Genomic DNA, 20943 nt, shown 5'->3' with positions numbered 1-20943 from the left:
AGATTTGCCTGCATGTTGGGAAAGGGATAAGTGTTTATTGCACATTTTTACATTTGTAAATAATGCTATCCAATGTCCCCTTGAATATTAATGCACAGGAAGGATATCTGTGAGGCAGTAAGCAACAGATATACTGAAGATGATTGCCATAATGTTAATCTACTTCAACTTCTTTTATCTAAAGCTACAACATACAGAGGAGTGGTGGGTGATATTTGACTGTGGTCTTGCTGAGGTTGTGATATAGAACATAAAGAAGGAGATGATAAAGTCCAAGTGGCACCTGTGTGTCTGGAATTCAGGGAAGAGTTTAGGGTTAGTGACAGATACTAGAAATTCTCTGTGCCTAAACACATATGCATTTGAGTGGACAAAATCTGTCAAAGAGCCTGAGTAAACTAAGAGGAAAGAACAGAAGGCAATGAGAAAATGAAAATGTAAAGCTGAGAGGAATGTAAATGGAGAAGTAAAGTTGTGCACAAAAGCAGTAGTGCTAACTTAAAACGATGAAAAAATGTTTCAAGAAAGGAGTAGAAAAGATGGCGAACTCTAGGGAGAAAAAAATTGAGGGGTCACAGTGTCCTAGGAAAGGATGCTGGGGTAGAAGAACGAGGGTGATGCACCCAGCATAGAGCACTGGGAAAAAACAGCTACATTTCCAAGTAGTGAGAAGAGGAAACAAAGCAGGTTACTGGCCTAAGGAGATAAGGCAGCAGAAACGTGCGTTGGAAAGTGACGACATGACTCTATATCTATTTAACGTGCAGGGTTTTTTTTCCCAGTACTTGGGGTTGAAGCCAGGGCTGTTACACTGAGCTCTCCCTATCCTTTTCCTTATGCTTTAAACTGAGACAGTCTCTCAGTATGTCTCAGAGGCTGGACTTGAATTTGGCATCCTCCTGCTTAGCCTTCCCAGGTGCTCAAATTACAGATGTGAACCACCCTGCTCAGGTGACTTGCAGAATTCTTATTGCTATAAAACAAATGCATACACTCACCAGTTGCTTGCAACATTGTATTTATTTTTTCAGAGCCACTCAACAAGAGAAACAAATGTCTCATTACACGTACTCATGCTCTGGGTAAGATACAAGCGTTACTCTTACTCCTTCATGACTTTTTCTTCACTCATAAAATAAATACAACTAGAAAGGTGGTTTCATCATCTAGATGAAGATAGAAAGGTGGTGTTAGAATTAACGGGTCACGGAGGTTTTTGAATTTTCGCACAGGTCAGCACAGGAGCAGGTTGTGGTGTGTCTGTATCTGTAAGACAGTGTGCTGCCATCCGGGCAATCCAGGGTAATGTCTCTGTACTCATAGTTTTCTTCTCGGCAGCAAAGGCATGAATTTTCCAACTGAAACAGATCATAATTGTACCTGAAAGAAAAGAAAATTCAATAATGAACATTTTTGAAAAGGCTTTTGACATAAACTGCCACCAATGTTTAAATTCTAGTTGTCTGCATGACTTAAGCTTCTAGGCAATGTAGTCTTTTCCCAGCCCTTGCACCTCAGCCTTGTAAATTTCTGATGCAGGTCAATGATAATTGGTGTGTAATGCCACAAGAATAGGAAACCATAAAAGATGATTTATAATTTCACAAGTAGAATATTATGTTGCAAAAAGTAAACAAGATAGATTTCTAAACATCACATATACTGCCAAATTTTCTTTATCAATTAATCTATCTGCAAAATGGTACATAAAGGGAAAATATATAATAACTAAAATTCAAGTTGAAAAATAACTTGGGAAATATACTTGCTTATGTAATCACTATAGTCACTGCAAAAAGATGAATACCTTTGGCCACCAATATTAAGGGATGTTTGTAAAACTATCTCAGAATGACTCTTCACTATAATGCTTGGTTTTTATTTTATTATTTTTTTTTGTACCAGGGATCGAACTTGGGACCTTGTGCTTGTGAGGCAGGCAGCAGAACCACTGAGCTAAATCCCCGGCTCTATAATGCTGGTTTTAATATTCACGTCTTAATTTAGATATTTGTTTCATGAGGTCTAAATCATCAAACAGTATTGCTCTCATATAAAAATTTATCTATGTAATGTTTAAAGATTAATTTCATCCACAAGCTTACAAAGTACATGCATAATGGACATGCACAGAAAAACTCACTGGACAGTCTTTTTACACTCCCCTACACATCTCGCCATCACAACTTTTTTCTTGCAGTTGTTGTAGTTCACAGTCACATTCACAGGAGAAGCTCTGCAGTTGTTGTTACCTAAAACAAAGTAGGTAACAGAGGCACAAGTGAGACCTAACCTCTTAACAAGTGTTAAATCTCCATTGTTTCAGCCAGAGGAAATAATCATCTCAAGTATTAATGTTAATAAGGGTATTAACTATTTCAGCACCCAGGACTAGGCACCTGGTTATCATTACCAATGAAGGAGGGGAGGGACTAAGTAGAAGGAATTGGGAGAGGGAAGGAAGGACATGCATTAGTTTTGCCAAGCATTTTCTCACTGGTGATCAACACCTGTAGGCTTACAACACAACTTGATGTTAGGAGAGCCAGGTAATCTTTTTCTATGAAAAAAAGATTTTTCCCCTTGTAAATATAACTGGTTTATACAGGGCAGGATGGAGCAACCAAGAAAAATAAGTAACTATAATATATAAGTATCTTTGGTAGTTTAACACATAGATTAGAAAACCTGAAAACTAACTTAGGGCCGGGGATTTTGCCCAGTGGTTCCGTCGCCTGCCTCGCAAGCGCAAGGACCCGAGTTCGATCACCGGTACCAAAAAAAAAAAAAAGGAAAACCTGTTAAAAGTATAGGAAACTTTCTGTTCATATCTGCTATTTTGTTTTAAAGAAATGTTAAACTCATCAACAGCTTATATTTTCTCTATATGTGCAGGTTAACTTACATTTATAGCAACATTTGTTTGAGTCATAGATTCTTTCTTTCTGTAAAGAGGAAAAAAATTAGAAAATTAATACTTTTTATAAGCCACATAGAATCAGAAATGGGGAAATGGAAGGGATGAACATGTTAATGTCAGATCCAGACCAGACACAAGAAAGGAGGAAGGGGAGCTCAGTAATAAAAATTAGACTCAGAATTTAGACACAAATTTCCAACACTAGTTAGAAAAGGAAAATAATGTTTAACCCAAATTATTTTAAAGGAACATGTGAAAAATAAAAGATTGTTCCTCACTTTAACAACCAATGATACTAGTAGTTTCTCATAATCAAGATCTGTACCTTAGGCTCTGTTATAATTTCATACCTACCAGTGTCTCAAAGTAAACACTCAATGAAATGTTAAAATACAGTGTTAGAGTTATAAAATCTGAAATTACATTATATACTGTAACTTCAGAAAGAAAAATGATAATTTGAAATGAAGATTTCATTAATTGAACTGAGTCACTAATAGGAAAACCTCTATCACATTTGGGGGCAGAAAAATTAAGGTAATTGTGGCTTAAAGATATGTACGAACAGTACACATATATGTAATTATGGAAATTTTATATTTTTATAGAAATTGATTAACCTGAGCCCATAAGCTTTTGGAAAAAAATGTTGGGTTTTGTTTATAAAAATAGCAAAATGTTTTGTATAACAACTTACTCTTACAGTAGCACTAGAGTTTTATAGAGCCTACAAAATGTGAGTCTTACTTAGGAAAAGGTAGATATACCAGGAATCATTTGGCTCTTGATGTGATAAATGAAAGATCTAAGTTATCAATGAGATTTAAGTCTGTTGGCCAGATGCAAACTTTTCCAAGTGAGAGAGGAGACAGGTTGAGTTTGTGTTTAACAAGAGGTGATCTTGCTGTTGAATGAATAGATGACTTACTTCTGCACACCAGGTCTGTTTCGGGCAGTTCTGAACAACTGCAGCTAAGCCAGCACTACTACAGGAGTAGGAGACACACGGGTTGCTGGGGTCATCGAATGAAGCACCAATCTGGAAGGTAAGAGGGGGAGAAAATATTTGTCCTGATTTCTCTTTGAGATTGATAATTAAATTTTAAAAATCCTATTTAGTTACTGTTCAGTGACGCTTTCACCCATGAGCTTAATACTAAGAATAAAGGTAGTTTGAAAGTCTTCTATTTCCACAAACAAATTGAAATTCTTCAAGGGGGGCACAGAACAGAATGTGTCAAGATTCTCTAGCTTCAGGAGCCGGGGATTTAGCTCAGTGGTTTCACCGCCTGCTGCACAAGGACCTGAGTTCAATCCCCGGTACCAAAAAAACCAACCAAACAAAAAAAACCCCAAGATTCTCTATCTTCAAAATAAAATTCACTGAAAAGTGTTTAAGTTGGAAAAGTTCAAAATTGGTTTATCACCTTAGAACAAATGATCAGTCACCCAAGATGTCTTCCATTTTACTTGTGCTCCTATGTGTTTAAAGCTATTTAAACTGCTTTATAAATAGCTGATGTTCAACGTTCAAATCAGTTTGAGAAATTATTCATCTCAAGATCTCACCCCACAAGATGAACTTTCTTAATAAATTAAAATTTTACTTTTTCAACTGTTTTGTATATACATAATTATTAGAAAATTTTCCTTTTGTTCTTTAAACACCATTATATTTTGTGTCTGAAAATTATCATAGGTTCTCAAGTCAGATTGACTTGGTAAACTAAAAATTAAGAATCCCAGGTGGTAAATGGGTTATATAAATAAAACTGTCATACGTTATTTTATAGATTTCCTAACCTGCCACATATATTTTTAGAATTTTAATATTTAGTATCAAGAGGTCAACTGTATTAATATCAATTTGAGAGTCATCTGACTTTCATGGCTTCCTGACACTTTTTTTTCCAAAAAGTTGAATTACTGTCCAAAATGTCAAATCAGTTGTCAAAATACAGCCCTCACTCGCTTGTGTTCCTAAATCCACATGGTGGGGTTCTAGTCCTTTGGATTCTCTCCTTTGATCTCTGACAGTTTGGCCATCTGATCTTTCTGGTTATAATTACAATTTAAGTTTGTTCATTGATTTAAGTGTTACAAAGTATGTCTTCTCCATCTGGCAAGACCCATGGGGGGAATTCTGTTCAGAAACTCCACTGCTGAGTAGTTAATGATCAAGTGTATTTTCCCCCTTTGAAAAGAGCCATGGTGAGTGCTACATTTGACAGTCCTTTGAAAATTAACATGAAAAATGAAGAAATTATTCCATTATTACCAATGTTTTTTGGGGGGTTCATATTATAAATTGAAAGACCCATGGTGTAGTTTGGCATTGTATTTATTCATATGATTATATTAATAAAAATATTTTAAGCAAAAGGCCATACCTCATAGTCAGTGTTATTATATAAGCATGTCCTTGGTTCTGAAAAATAAATACAAATTTTTATTCTAAAATAAATTCTTTTATAAAACTGAAATTGTAGATGAGATCCTACTTATCAACCAATTATGTTTCTCCTCAAAATATAAGGTCCATTTAATCTACTGATTATATTGGGTTTCCCTCATTCCAAAGATACTAAGTTTTAAGGGGAAGAATAATACATCTATTTTATTTATCACATTACTATTGTGTATAATAACACATAATAGCCTAACAAGCATCTCTTGAATATGTAAATAAGTAAACAATGAACAGACTGAACCCAAATATTGTATCATGCATACACACCACAGAGTCCAATATCACAGCAGGTGCCATTAGATTTAAACAGGACAAGCTTTTCTCCAGTTTTGCATGTGGGTGGAGAGGGACATTCCTTCGGTTGACAGTCTACAGCCTTTGCATCAGTACAGATACACTGGTAGCAATTAGAAGTCCAAGTGTCTCCAGGCTACAGATAGAAACCAAGGTTAGACTTCTATGCAAATGTAGGAATGAAAGCAAATGTGGATTATAGTACAGCAAAACCGAGTACTTACAGATTTCTCTTCTCCCAGTGGACCATGACAAACTGTTAACATGAAATGATGAATGCTAATTAGATTCGGCAAAATACAACCATCTGTTATTTATAGATAACCAGCAGGTGGCCAATACTGTAATTGGCACCAGGATTTGAGTGACAGAATTATGGAAGATTATACAGTGCCTAAAGGTGGATAAATCACATCCACCTACTTCAAGCAAATTGTCCCTAAGAAGTGTGTGTGTCCTATTTTTATAAATCCCAGCAAAAGGTAATTCCTGACTTCTCCTGGGAGTGGACAATGAATCTTATGACTACTGTTTAACTGTTATATAGTCTGATTCATACTTCTACAATTCTGTAAAGTCACAAGACTTTATAATTACCAGACCCAAAGGCCCTTTCTAGTTGTTTAAGTTCCTTGCCACAGATGACATTATTAAATCTGACCTTTGTGAAAATGTTCTTCTTCCTTTAGATTTAATCAGGGGAAACTCCTGTCTTCTTATCTCTATACTTTCTCTGCAGATTTTGTTTCCACAATGTTTGCTATAAAATTAGGTGCTGGCTCTCATACTTCTGGCTCCAGTTCAGTCTTAACTCACTCATCTCATGAGCTGTGGACTCAGTTCCCTCCCTACCTAACAGACAGTACCCCAACCTCAGGCTTGAAGTACACAAAAGAGATTGTGCCATCTCACCCCTATACTAGCTTTATCTTCCACACTAGCTTTTTCTTAACAACCACATTTATTCTTTCAATAATTCCAGTTTAAAACTTAGGAGCCATTTTGATTCTTTCCTTTCCATCATTTGTGATCTATCCTACTGCCAAATCTTATACCTTCCTCCTCATTTTAATCCTTCATTTCTTTACCCTACTTGATACCACACTACTCCAATACCTTCTTATCTTTTATAATACTAAGCTGGCTTAGATCTCTTTCTGATATAATCAACTCCTTTTGCCATAGGTAAAGCAATTTTCCTAAGGTCCAAGTCTTAGCACTGCTTTAATTAAAAACTTTTAATAGCTTCTTAGTCTTGTAAAATAAACATCTTATTCTAGTTTTTAAGGCCTCCCATACCATGACTCACCACCTTTTAGCTTTATCTCACTTCCATTAATCTACACTCAATTAATCTACATATTGTTCTCAAATTCCAATACTATAATAAAGTAATACATCAAAAATATACAATATATATGACATACAACATGCACCTCTTATATAATACAAATTTTTCTGTGAAATTTACTACTGAAAGAAGCAATAAATTTGAAAGCTAAACTCAACTGAAAATGATCTCTTTTTCATTAAAAGATCTTTCTTCTCTTACTAAATAATAAGATTAGAGAATTTTTTAGTATTTTTTCCTATTTACTATAAGATATTATCACATTATCTTCAGAATAGTGAGGACTCCATTTTCTAAATTACTAAATTCTGGCTGAATTGAATATTTTTTGCTACAGTTTAACCCTTTAAAAAGTCAGAATGATCTACTTTTTCAAACCTTCATTTTCCAGTGACAAAATTATGGTCAAGATTTATAATGACATAAAGAAATAAATCTAAGTTCAAGAAACTAATACTTGTTTTCTTTGGGTGCATTCTTTGTGAGTGAAAAATTTGGTGAGTGAAAGCTGTATTTATCCACTTCAACTTACAACATTTTCATGGCTAGTGGTTTAGTGGCCTGGCAGATGAAATTTGATTTACAGGAAGTAGCACTGCTGAATGATTGTGTTAATGGAGGTGTTCTTACCTGGAGCTGGTGGAAGTGTTGCTGAACATCCTGCATAAAAATAGAAAACTCAATAAGTCTCTGAAGTTCTTGGAATCATGCTGGGGAAAGGATAATTACCTAGTTCATTATTCTATTGCTGAAGAAATGGCCACATAGCCAGTCTTAGACATATTCACATCTATCTCTTCTGTCTGCTCCTCGTGGCAATTAAGAACACTACTACAGAATACTTCCTTTGGACCTCAAGTTTTAATATCACAAAAATAAGAAAGTTGAAAGGACAAAACATCAAAATAAACTTTTCAAACTTTTCAAAATTTTCTTGAAAAATATTTCTGATGCATACAGCAACAAAATAAAGAAAAGGATAATTCAGGTTTAGTAAATATCTTTAATCCTTTAAGAACTTTTGTCTTCTTTGTATATTCTCGAATACTACTACTTTGTTCTATCTTCATCCCCACTAAATGCTTTAAACTGGTCACATGTATGTTTTTTGAGCATCAGCATATCACAGATTTTGGTCAACTCAACAATTTACTCAAAAATTTCAAATTCTATTTTAAAGCTGCTAAAAATAAAATTATTTGTGTTCACCCTCCCCCAAAGGCTGGTAGTTGTAAAGAAAGCAAAATTTCTCTATGTTTGACTCCAAGAGAAAGATGTGAAAGTCTGGGGATTAAATGTCTCTATATTTTTGCTCTGGTACCCTAAAATGGCTCATAATCATGCATGCTTACCAAACTACCAGAAATGAGCAAGGGAAATCATCAATTAAGAATAAATACACCAGAAAGTCTTTACGACAACTATAAGATCATCAAATTTATTAGTAATAGGCTGATAAATGATAATCTCTTAACTTCCACATGACTATTTCCAAAAACAACTGATCATATCATTAGTGATAAAATTCCGAATGAGATTTCAAGTAGTATGAGGATAGAGTTGCATTGCATTTTAAAATTAAAATACTTCATAAACTCCAAATACTCACTGCCAAAATTTGCTTGATTCCTGAACCCACCCATCTTTTCATTCTATGTTCCTCTCTCCTGCTTCTTTCCTACCATCCCACCCCGCAATGGGGAACTCCTTCTGCACCCCCAAAGCCACGCTAATTATTGAGGAGGCTATGTTGCCAGCATTCACCGGATTGTGCTCCCATTCCTACAGTTTCTTTGGGTCCGATGGAAGCAGTGACTGCTAACAGAGCGACAAGAGCGTTGAGTACCGGTCCCTGGACATATGGGTAATCCAGAGAAGCCATCCTGTTTCCTGAGATGCTGCAAGAAGAGCTCCTTCATTTCTATCTCTTTGACTTACCTGTGGTAGTAATCCCAGGAGCAGTGGTTGTTTCAGCTCTGTCCTTGGAAGTACCTACAATGAACAAGGGAAGAATAATGCCCTTTGGGAAGGATCATGGGCCATAGGCATCCTACATGCTCAGGACTCTGATACCATTTCAGGACTCTATCACTGAAATGGGAGGACATCTCTAGCGACTTCCCATTCACAGAGATGAAGATTTTTATATGACTTCCACTTCTCCATCCTCCTTAAGTGACAAGAGCTTTTCTTAAACTTAACTCTTTCACTTCTAGAACTTGGTTTCCTAGTACTCTCTTATACATTCTTTCCTTCTACACTAATACTAATGTGTGAGGAAATATCTGTGTTGATCAAGATGACTTAATGTTCCCCTCAACTTGACTAATTTTTAGGCAGATTTTCTCCTAGCTACAAGTCCCTGGCTTCCCTTTTCTTATATTCTTTTCTTCTATTTTCTTATATTTCCCTTAGAAAACTTGTAATTCAATGTTTCCTCTACCACTTGAAGATTGAAATCTTCAACTCCTGACTCTTGCAACTCAGGAATATCTTTGTCAAGGATCTAGGAGCCACTTCTTGGAAATGCAATTACGAGGAAAAAGTCCCTCAGTCTCTTGGTCTCTGTGGGAGACTGGGGGCCTAACTCTGACCAGATTAAATGCCAGTTAGCCAGCGGATGGCCTAACCTAATCCATGCATGGCTCTCGCCCCTGCCCACCCCCCCAATCCCAATGAACTCCAGTATTTTCCACTAGTTCACCCCAGCAGTTAGACTCTCTGTTTGTTTTAGCGGGGTTTAGTGCAATCTTGCCCTTCTCTTGAAATGGCCTTGATCCCTATTGCAATAGGTTTGAATAAAGCCTTCTTTGCCTCTTTAGCTCTGTATGGTGAAAATTTTCTTTTATAGTTGAAGCTTGATAGTCCTTTGTAAAGTTACATGGTCATTCTCTGAAACCCTGGTGTTAAAGGGTGTAGAATGTTGAGCCTTCCTTCAGGGTGGTCCCTTCTATTACCTGAGTGGGGACTTGCTGATGTCCCAGGGATTCTGCTCAGTATCACAGTGGTTCCTGCAAAGACAAAGGAGGAACGTTTTACGTCAGCACAGCCTCTATGCCTGCCTTTACAGAGCAACATCAGGAGGAGAAATTGCTGACCAGTAGTACATGGAGCCCCTTTGAGAAGCATGAAAAGAAAAATCCCTTAGGCAGATGAGGCCTCTTAGATGTATGCCTTATCTATACTCCCTTTTTTGCAGTTTTGCATTGGGAGTCTTCACTATGTTAACTGGGGGCCCAGGTCTAAGCTCTGGACAAACAGAAGGAAAAAAAAAAAGAAAGCTAGAAAAAGTAAATTCCCCAAAGAGATTCAACCCTACATCCTAGGCCTTTACCCCCAATATTCCCCTATGTCAGAGTACAGGCTAGTAGTTTTTTTTGTTTTTTTGTTTTTGGCACCGGGGATCGAACTCAGGTCCTTGCGCTTGCGCAGCAGGTGGTGAAACCACTGAGCTAAATCCCCAGCCCAAGCAGTTGATGACAAACCAACAGGTTTAAGTCCCTGGCAGTCACTCATTTAACCTTCAGTAAAGCAAAGAAGTATGAAGTAGGGACTGCTACTTAAATTACAGTCAGTTCCAGAGAGGGAATTTATTTTGTAAGCATTAAAGTTAGAGCCATTTACTCCACTTGTACTTACCTGTGTTTGAACTTCCAGGGATACCAGTTGTCCCAGCTGCTCTCCCAGGAGTGCCTATAGGAACAGAGAAGGATAAGTGTCACAAAGCCATTCCCATCCTAAGACTATGACGTGGTCATATTTTCCTGTTTCTCTGATGCAATAGAAAACAACTGAACACACTGTCTTGCAGTGGATGGTAAAACTGCTCTGTGTCCCCAGGCCCCTCTCATAAATACATGTTTAAAGGGGATGTATGGGAGAAAAGTCACAGTTGTGTCATCCATCCACTTGTCTAGCACTAGAATCATCTGCACACTGATGAATAAATGAGAGACTCTTCCTTATAAACACATGATTTTCTTCCATTGACTTATCTCTGGGTCTCCACACAGAAAAAAATGTCTGAGCTTGTGATTAACAATCATCAATTTGCAAAATGATTTGCTTCTATTTTAGTAACTTCCATGATCCTAGGAAGCACTGACTCACTGCTTGGCAGAACAAATGGAATAGAGAACAGATGTAGCCAGAGAACTAAACCTATAATGTGTCTTCTAGGAAAACCCAAGAACTCCATACTGGAGGTTGGCCGCCAGATCTCTCCTTAAGGGAAAGTGATCACTCTGCAGCCACATTCACTTTTCATTCACAGTCTGTATACAAGAAACTCAATTGAAAAATCATTAAGAACTCAAAATCTGGCAAAATTTACCTGATGAAATTTCTGCATTGGTGGTTTCAACATCTTCCTTAGAAGTCGTGGCCTCTTTGAGAACAAAGGAGTAAAGTTGAGCAGATGAAGAATTTGCAAACATAAAAATCACATGGTAGCTCCCAATCTTGTCCCCAGAGCCATTTAGAGGGGGATTTGACTTACCTGTGTGGTAACTTCCAGGTGAGGCTGTAGTCCCAGTGGGACCTGGGACAGGAGAGAAAGAAAGGGGAGGGTTACGTGAATAACAACTTCCTTCCTTCCTTCTTTCCCTCCTCCTTCCTGCCCTTTGGTACTGGGGATTGAACTGAGGTCCTTTGCACTGAGCTACATCCCCAGACCACCCCTTCTTTGATGTGCACAACCAAGGTCTCACTAAATTGCTCCATTGTCCCATCTAGGCTTAAAATTTTGATCCTCTTTCCTCAGCCTCTCAGAGTTTTTGGATTACAGGTGTGGCTGCAATGTCTGTCTAATTGGACAGAGATTATTTCCTGAGGTCAGTCCATTTTTTTATGTTAAACAATATACTTCTGCACCTGGATTCATTGTCCTAAGACTTGGAATTGCATGATTTTGCCTATGGTGTTGTATTCCTTTAGCCCTCTGGGATCCTTCTGTCCCAGAGTTAGTATCAAAGAGATGAGGCCTTCCTTATCCTCACCTTTTTCGGTTTCCTATGCTTACCTGTTTACTTCTGGTACCTCAATTCCCTGGAATCATTCTAGCATCTCATAAAGGTTAAGTAATGGAAAAGCCTGAGTATTTGGATATCTTAAATCTTTCAAGATATTTCTTCCCTTCTACTCTCATAGGTTTTTTGCTATGAGGCTGAGTTCTCAAAAAACATGAGTTTCATTCACCAAATGTGTTTCTGGAAAATCCCAGCAGATCCTACAAATTTAATATGAGATTCTGAATTCCTAATTTATAGGCAGTTTGTTCTCCCAGTATTTCTCAGTGCTCCAACATTCTGTTAGGCTAAGGCAAACACATTGGCAACTGCTAAGCCAAAAGGTCTCCCCTTTTCAGGCTCTTTTGTCTTTGCCCACTCTGTGATTATCCTTAATAAACTCACTGGCACCCACAGTGGCAAAATCATCTGTAACAAAAGGCTGACAAATGTTTATCTCCAGTACGAGCCACCTTCTGGGCTCCATGAATCCTTATCAGTTCTCCTGGGTATCAGTATCAGGAAGCCTATAGCATTTTACAAACTATCAAAATCTGACTTATCTTGTTTTCTATCAATTAGTTTTATTTTTATTTAAAGGAAAATATTTTTAAGAAGATAGCTTTTTGCCTGAAATACTAATAGAGAGCTTTCCTCAATAATTGACTAATCCACAGTGGAATTTCTAGCAACAGGTGCAAGGTAAGAAGATACTCCATTTGAATTGAAATAGAAAAGACAGAAATTGTGAGATAGTGAAATGGAGGGAGAGAACCAGATCAAGATATCATAGTAATGATTTTTTAACCCTGATAACAGCATGAACTTGAACAAGTTCATGCTTCTTATAAGAAGTAAAAGGTCCTCTTTGTGCAAGAGAAGCAAATATTATGTTTTCTTAAATTTATTCTCTTTTTATCAAGCCAATATGAAAAACTCTCATTTGGACTCCTTTGCTGTGGTTTAGCACTTTGCCTGGAAGTGCTTTTCCTCTGACTTGGTTCCATGGTACTTTGAGGATGTCATGGTGGGGATAGAGGGTTTATTAAAAATAGTTTAAATTTGTTGGGACCTTAGTAATTAGGATTAAACTCATGAGATTAGGTTTTATGCTTGAGAAGCACAAATAGGTGAATTAATCATCTCTCCTGACCAGGATTAGAATTTTCTGGGCCCCTGGAAACACTAGCTGAATCTGAAGTGTTTCCTACAAAATGAGATGGATAGAGGACTGAGAGTAATACATCATTCTGAGCTTGATAAAATCAATCACATCTAAAAAGTTGGTGTGTGGAGCAAATCAGTCTAAAGAGCAAAGACCCAAACCTGGTTTAAGTGACATATTATCTCTTCAAATAAAATACAAAACCCTCTTTCAGCCCATCTCTCACCCCTGCATCATCTACCACAAATTTGGAGGACCACTGAGAACCCAAAATACTGAAAGGGAAACTCCCTTACCAGTTGCCCTTCCAACTTCAGTAGTAGCTCTGATTTCTGTGGAAGCTGTAGCTTCTGTGAAGAAATAGGAAAAAGTGGTATGGAATGCAGATATTTGAGGAACTGTATAACACTGTTATGTTGTATCTCTATGGGAGACATCAGGTCCTCTGAAGTTCAAAGGCAAATCTCTCCACCACTTTGATGACGCATGTCTTTTGGAACTCTCAGGGGCAATGGTTGTGGCAACAGTTATCCGAGTGGTAACAAAAACCACAAAAGAGAATCAATATGGATTCCCTAATTAGTTTAGAATAAATTTATGGGCTCTTTTTGAGACAGGGTCCTACTTTGTAGTTCAAGCTGGCCTTGAACTCACTATGTAGCCCAGGCTGGCCTGGAACTTGCAGTGATCCCCTGCCTCAGTGCTGGGATTACAGTCATGAGCTACCAAACCCAGCTAATTTATGGGTTTCTTGAGTGAAGGGAAAGAATGATGCATCCTGCATTGGTCTTAATTATGCCACTCTCTTTCAAATTTATAAAAGGTAATTCATAGGGTAACGTGTTAGCATACTGCCAATTTGTACTTAGAGAAATTGGGTATAATTTCCACTGAGTTTATTATAACCAATGTACTTTAAGAAAAGAGAACAATAATTATTTGGTGGCAAGTGCTCATCTGTTTTAACCTTCATCTCTGGGGTTCCGACACCTCTTAGAGAAGTTGTAGCTTCTAAGTGAAAGGAGAAAAGGAGAAGTGAATTCAGAAGCACCACATAACTGAAGCTCCATTCTGTTAAGTTATTGATTTACCTGTGTTGGAACTTTCAGATGCAACTGTTGTCCCAGAGACTGTCCCAGTGGTGCCTGAAGTCACAGAGAGGAAGCGAGAGAGAGAATCAAAGTAATATGTTTATCATCCCAAGAGTGTGGCCAACAATGACTGTTGGTGACTTGAGAGCAGCAGAAAGCCCTTCTTGGGCATCCAGTCATGATAAAGTACATTTTCCATTTTTGACTTCTAAGTCACAATAAACACATTAACACATGCAAGAACATCATTTTCAGGTATAGCTTGTTCCAGAATTGTTTTGTGTGCTGACATAATGCTTCAGTATCACTATAAAGTTAGTAGTAGTGGGGTACAGTATGGGTTGGTGGTGGATTCAATGACAACATCCCTTTGCCTGGGCTCGATGTCAGAGAAATAAATGTATCTTCCTTTATTCACCTGGTTGAATGCCAGTGAGTTGGCTACCAGATACTTCCAGAAGAAGAAACAAGTCACATTTGATTACCTACATTTTCATTTGGATAAAGTACTGATATTATAGAAATGTGACAAAGAAATTTAGTAGTATTGTGTAGTGGTAATGTAATACCATGGATAGGAGAGACTGGATCCACACCACCTGAGCTGAAATCTATTTACTTGCAGTAGGACCTTAGGCAAGTCAGTACCTATGAGCCATAGATTTTCATACTTGTAAAATCAGTAAAAAATAATAGTATTCACCTCAGAGTGTGGGGTAAGGAATAAAAGAACTAAGTAGAAGGTATAGGGTAGTATCTGGCACATAGTCTGCTAGAAAGTGTTTGAAATTGCATGTCACCATTCTTACAATTGAAAAGTGGAGAAGTTAGGAAATTTGTGAGCTCACCAGTATTCATTCCACCTTCTTTGGTTGTACCACCTCTAGAGGATGCTGTAACTCCTAAGAGCAAAGAAAGAAAAATGTGAGGTGACAAGGATTTAGCATTCTGAGGACAATGAAGAATGTACTTTTGTTGAGAGTTGTATTGTGAGAGATACTTCACAACTAGAGAAGATCCTGTGGGGTTTCTCACCAGGTGGTCAGCTCAACCATGTTTGAAATCTGTGCAAGTGTGGTGCCAGATGCTAACTAAGGGAAGTGGTGAGCTCCTCCCATTGGGGTGAGGGTAAGTTGGGAAGGAATTTGGGCTTTTAAAACTGGTGGTGAACTATTTACATTTTCTCATCCATAATTTTATCCCCAAGCCAAAGAAAGATGGAAATTCATCAACATAGGACCCCCACCTCTGGAATTTAATGGAACTAAGAGGCTCCTTTCCTGCTATATTTATCTACTGTGCTTGTAGTTTCCTGACTTACTGATGTTCCAGTGGGAGCTCTTAAAAAGATGAATAGAGAAAAACTTTTGAGCATAAAGGTAAAGTAGAGTTATTGGAAAAATTACTGCACATTTCAGTGACTTTTGTGCCCAAGGAAGAATCTATTGCACTGAGGTTAATTTTCTGTGTTCATGTTGGCCTTCTGTTAACCTGAAATAAAACTTATTAAGCCTGTATTTTCTTCAGTCACTATTGTGGTAATACCTGAAGTGACAACAGGAAAAGAAAACTTTCTAGGTAATTATCACTTCCACTCTCATTTGCAGGGATTTATATAGGTGTCTGAGTCATTTCTTTCTTTTTTTTTTTTTTCTGAGCCATTTCTAAGACTTCAAAAATCTGTCCAAGTTGACTCAAAATCAAGTTACAAAAGAAAACTCCAGTTGTCCTTCCCAGCTGGTTGATTTACCTGAGTTGGTGTCCTCATGGGCAGCTGTTGAAAGAGAGGTTGTTGTAGCAGAATTCCTTGTAGCGGTGGCTGTTGTAGCAGAGGCTACTCTAGAAGTTCCTATGTAAGGAGGAAAATAAAACAACATGGTTATATTTTCCTAACCTTAATATGGCAAAAAGATACTTCCTGCACCTGTAACTGACAATAGGAGAGACATCTAGCATGTGCTGTTGCAAAGCCATGGGTAATGCAGTAACTAACATCCCTGCCCCGATTATCTCCTTGTTTCCCAGTGTTGATGGTCTCATCAGCCTGTCTTCACCTGTCTCACTGCCTAGTGCTTCAGTGGTCACTCCTAATAAGAAGAAAATGGGAAACAAAAATGTATATTTTCAACTGTGAGCTTCAAAATAAGATACCCTACTAGTTTCTATGTTGAATGGAAGTCAGTGACATTATACAGTTGAAACTTTTTTCAAAGGGGAAACCATTTCAGAGCCAGGACTATTGTACCTCCTCTCCACAGATCTAGATCCCCATGGTTAGCCTCTGAGAAAGGAAAACCTTTGGGAAACTGGGCCCAAGTGACTCCAAATTTATAAATAAACACTGATTCCCTTGAAATGATATAGCCTCAAAAGCAAATTTTAAAACTCTACTCCACTTTAGAGAAAATCTCTGTATTATCAAGGTAAATTATGTATTAATTAAAATTATACCAAAATAAAAACTTACTTTAAAATTCCACAACAATAAATAATTCACAGCAGAAATAAAATCAGGTGAAGATATGGGGGTTTTAATTATTTATTGTTGTTAGATTTGTTGAAGGAAATGGAGTTTATAAATAATTTTTTTTAAATTGTGGTTTCTTAAAAGAGAACCAAAATGAATTCAATATCAAGAAAGAGGGATGAGCTGAGGTAAGCATAATCTAAAATTCATTATTACTTATTAAGTCCAAAAAGAACCGCCTCTGATGTTAAAGTAATAGAAACATTCATCAAACCAGTTTAATTGCCTGAGAATTGAGAATAAAAATTTTAACTACAAATGATTCTTAACTGGTCATTAAGTTTCTTACTTTGAATAAACTTCTTAATAATAGTATGAAACTTATAAATGTTAGATGTACTGATTACTATTATCACCTTTTGTTTAAGTATTAGACTTCCCATGTGCAAGAGTTTTACCAGTAGCTACTATATTGGAACTTGAAATTAGTGAGTGATGGGAATCAATATGCCAATTCTTTACCCAGAATTAGAAGAAAATGGCCTCAGATAGGGATGAGGGAACTCTTAGCTTTTCTCAATATGCCAAGAAATTCTTTTCAGGAATTTCTAGATCCCACAGAAAATTTAAGGACTAGTTTCAATAACTTAATTATTTCCTTTGGATAGCAATGAGAGAAAGAAAAACATTTTTCTTGCAGTAAACTAACAGATTCCTAGGACCTTCACTCTGTAGTGGAGTCTCCTTGGAGCAGATGAAAAGAAGATAAGAGCTTGAGTGTCTGACTTTTAGTCACTAGGTTAAATTCTGGCTATCCATGAATTTTTGTTTAGAAAATGCTCCTCACAAGAGGTACAAATACCAACACAATTCACACAACTTTGTGTACTGGGAAGTAGGTAGGAGGCTGTCAGGGTTTACCTGCAGTGGTTCGAACTCTAGTTGTTCTGTTTTCTCCAGGGGAAGTTGTGGCTGCTAAGAGAAAAAAACACATTCAAGGAACAGATTCAGGGAGTTTGGAATAAAACTGTGGTGAACCAAATGGAAAGACACAGCACTGCAAGAAATCTCAGAGAGGATTCACTCACCAGTGCCAGAACTTCCAGGGGCAGTTGTGCTGGAATCTACCCCAGAGGTGCCTGAAATATGGAAGAACTGACCTTATCATGGTGGCTCCCTAGGTCAAAGGAGGCACCTACACACGTGTATATGTGTCATGCCTACGTTTATTCATTGGCCATAACCAAAATCTGTTCTCAGGGCTGGGGATTTAGCTCGGTGGCACCATGCCTGCCTCACAAGCACAAGGTCCTGAGTTCGATCCCCAGTACCAAAAATAAATAAATAAATAAGACAAATAAAACAAAATCTGTTCTCAGCGCATATGGTAAATCGGCTCTGTTTTCCTGCCTTCAACAAATCATAACCAGAAATAGACAGTGTTCCCAATTTGAGGTACTTCTGCCTGAGTTTGATTTTAACTACATGCTTTTTTCCCCTGTTGTAGTAAACTCTGCTGTGAGGTACAAAAAGAGGAATAAAAGGTTTAAACATGCTGACAACTTTGAATGTCCAAGCAAATTTTCATACACGTGTACATACACATAAACATGCACGTGTCCTGGTTCCATGGAGCTCTTTTCTATTTCACATGTGTACACATATGCTCGTACAGACTGAAAATTTCGTGGATTTTAGCTAAAATGCTGGTGATGTTTGGAACATCTGTAGGGAAATCTCATCCCATTTCCAGACTTGGGATTTTCAAAGACTTTTTCCCCTGGTTCTAGGGATTAAACCCAGAGTCTTGTGAATGCCAGATAAGCACTGTACCACTGAGCTACATCCCCACCCCTTTTTTATTTCAAGACAAGATCTTGCTAAATTGCCCAGGCTGGCCTCAAACTTGTGATCCTCCTGCCTCAGTCTCCTCAGTAGCCACTATGCCCAGGTCAAAGTTATTTCTAATAACAAACCCACTTTGATTCATTTGGAACATTCCTAAACAAAATGCAAACTTTCTCAACAAAAGTTTATCCAATAGCCCTAAATCACAGAGTATTGTATTCTCACCTGTTTTCAGTCCAGTCTCAGTAGTACCAGGCCCTTCTGTGGAAGTTGTAGCCTCTGAGGAAAGAAATAGAATGATGAAATCTGGGAATTTGGGATAGTAGGAGGAAATATTAGGGTGCTATTTTGTTGTTGTAATTCTGTTATGGTTCATATCCAGATGTCCCTCAAATCCTCATGCATTCATAGGTAGGGCTCTGAGGAGGTAGTTGGATCATGTGGTATGATACTCATGAGTAGATTAGTACATTGATCAGCTTATAGCTAAATGTGATGTTGGGAGGTGAAGCGTGGTCAAAGGAGGTGGGTCACTGGGGGTATACCCTGGGTCTATCTTTTTTCCGCTCCTCCCTGAAGCTCTCTCTGCTTCCTGGCTACTGTGCCATGAGCTATTTCCCCTTTGCTGTGCCCCTTTACCATTCTGCCCTTGGGGCCAGCCAACTGCGGACTGAAACCTGTACAAACTATGAGCCAAATATACCTTTCCTCCTTAGACTTGTCAGGTATTGTGTCTCAAAAATGAAAGTAACTAGCCTCAAAAGAGATATCATGACGTTTGAGATTAAATATGAGACACTTCTTTCTTACCTATGTTAGAACTTCTAGATATAATGGTGGTTCTTGAAAATTCTCCAGTGGTAACTTAAACGCAAAAAAGTGAATGGAACCATAGAGCATTACTTCACCAAATTAACCTTGGAAGCATTAAGCACTGCAAGCCCTTTTCTGAGGACTCTATCTCTGAAGAGAATGGAAAATAACTTTCTAATATTGTATTTCCAAGGCCTAAGGGAACACAGGTAGTTTTCTTCCAAGTTCACCTGTCAGAATCCCAGTTGCATGGCTTCCTGGTGTTGTGGTGGTACCTACAGTGGGGAACAGACCAGAAAAATATTTGAATGTACCACGATCATGGGATAACACTCAGTATCATTATGGATTTATTAATTAAATATTTATACAGGATAGGATGGCTTCTAGAACTCACACTGCTTTCCCTTCTTCCTTGAAATACATTCCTTAACTCCCCCAAACCTTAGTAACGTGTACAGCATCACATTGACACACAGCACATCTTTACAAAGTTACAGCTGTGAGTCTAGATGCTGTGTGAGAGCTTTCATAGAATGTGCTCAGTGTAAGAAAATACTAAAAGTAACTGCACACTATTCAGCAGGAAAACACTCCTCCCCCCAGGTGAGCCGATGGAGAGCCATAATCCTTGTGCAGCCACACTGCCCTGCTCAGCCTCACCTGGTCTGGACCCACTTCCAGGAGTGCTGCTGCCTCCTGCTAAAGTTGTGGCCTCTGTAGGAAGAAAATGATGAATGGTGGGGTTTGAAGATTTAGGATATGGGGTAAAGAATTATGCTGATATTTCATCAAAGTGAGTCTAACAAATTTATTATCATCTCAAGTAAATATGAATTCCTTATTAACCTACTTACATGGGAACTTCCTGATATAATGATTGTCCTAGATAATTCCACTGTAATACCCAACACAAGAAAAATAAAGGTTCACCTCTGACATTAGCTACGTGGCCATGTGGCCTTGAACCACACGAAGAACTCTCCTGAACACCTCTGCTTGGGAAGGGAACAGAGGCCACATGGGCACCATCTCATCTCCTGGCCCAGCCATGGATCACTGTTGGTTCTCAAGCTCCCTCCCCACAGAGCCCATTCCAGCATGGAAGCAGATCTTGTCCACCTGTCTGTTACCTGTTTCCCTTCCAGACCCAGGGTTCCCTGTGCAACAGACAGATGGGAACAAGGTAGACAGAGATTCATGTTTCTAAATTTGACACATCAAGGACTCAAAGTGTTTTTATATTCAAATGCTTAAAATAGAGTCCATTGACTCTAAAACTCTCAAATTGGATTTAGTCCATCCTGCCTAGCTTGGAACTGCGAACTCCTTCTGCCTCTAGGTGAAACTGTGGTGGCACCAATTAAAGTAGCAGGAAAACAGCTTCAAACAGTACATCTCACCATTCCACTAGTACTTTTTTTTGGTACTGGAGATCAAACTCAGGATCTTGGGCTTGCGAGGCAGGTGTGGTACCACTGAGCTAAATCTCCAGCCCTCCACTAGTACTTTCTAAGA

At 38.0% G+C, this 20943-nt stretch overlaps 1 protein-coding gene and 1 long non-coding RNA gene across 2 annotated transcripts in view; one reads left to right on the top strand and one right to left on the bottom strand.

The window, feature by feature from the left end:
- The window catches only part of LOC110347345 (uncharacterized), a 36110-nt gene extending 32008 nt beyond the window's left edge, over nucleotides 1–4102 (top strand). Inside the window, exon 3 of the long non-coding RNA XR_002391922.2 lies at nucleotides 3862–4102. This is a non-coding gene — a long non-coding RNA (uncharacterized LOC110347345). The remainder of the gene's footprint in view (nucleotides 1–3861) is intronic.
- LOC106008570 (uncharacterized) overlaps nucleotides 1010–20943 on the bottom strand; it is a 30168-nt gene continuing 10234 nt past the window's right edge. The window contains exons 6-27 of the mRNA XM_021251558.2: nucleotides 20089–20142; nucleotides 19656–19700; nucleotides 18838–18891; nucleotides 17853–17903; nucleotides 17686–17739; nucleotides 16048–16146; nucleotides 15146–15199; nucleotides 14298–14351; nucleotides 13503–13556; nucleotides 11534–11575; nucleotides 11369–11422; nucleotides 10675–10728; nucleotides 9993–10046; nucleotides 8974–9027; nucleotides 7666–7695; nucleotides 5909–5940; nucleotides 5658–5820; nucleotides 5311–5348; nucleotides 3849–3959; nucleotides 2906–2945; nucleotides 2144–2252; nucleotides 1010–1380 (exon numbers count right to left, since the gene is read on the bottom strand). Of these exons, the coding sequence (XP_021107217.2) occupies nucleotides 1197–1380; nucleotides 2144–2252; nucleotides 2906–2945; nucleotides 3849–3959; nucleotides 5311–5348; nucleotides 5658–5820; nucleotides 5909–5940; nucleotides 7666–7695; nucleotides 8974–9027; nucleotides 9993–10046; nucleotides 10675–10728; nucleotides 11369–11422; nucleotides 11534–11575; nucleotides 13503–13556; nucleotides 14298–14351; nucleotides 15146–15199; nucleotides 16048–16146; nucleotides 17686–17739; nucleotides 17853–17903; nucleotides 18838–18891; nucleotides 19656–19700; nucleotides 20089–20142 (1484 nt within the window). The 3' untranslated portion in view covers nucleotides 1010–1196. The remainder of the gene's footprint in view (nucleotides 1381–2143; nucleotides 2253–2905; nucleotides 2946–3848; nucleotides 3960–5310; nucleotides 5349–5657; nucleotides 5821–5908; nucleotides 5941–7665; nucleotides 7696–8973; nucleotides 9028–9992; nucleotides 10047–10674; nucleotides 10729–11368; nucleotides 11423–11533; nucleotides 11576–13502; nucleotides 13557–14297; nucleotides 14352–15145; nucleotides 15200–16047; nucleotides 16147–17685; nucleotides 17740–17852; nucleotides 17904–18837; nucleotides 18892–19655; nucleotides 19701–20088; nucleotides 20143–20943) is intronic.

This window comes from Heterocephalus glaber, unplaced genomic scaffold (assembly GCF_053883595.1).
Source record: "Heterocephalus glaber isolate CG9 unplaced genomic scaffold, H.glaber_assembly_v1.0 deba00001733, whole genome shotgun sequence".
NCBI lineage: Eukaryota > Metazoa > Chordata > Mammalia > Rodentia > Bathyergidae > Heterocephalus > Heterocephalus glaber.
The sequence above is the reverse complement of the archived record's forward strand: the minus strand, read 5'-3'. Positions and strand labels throughout refer to the sequence as shown.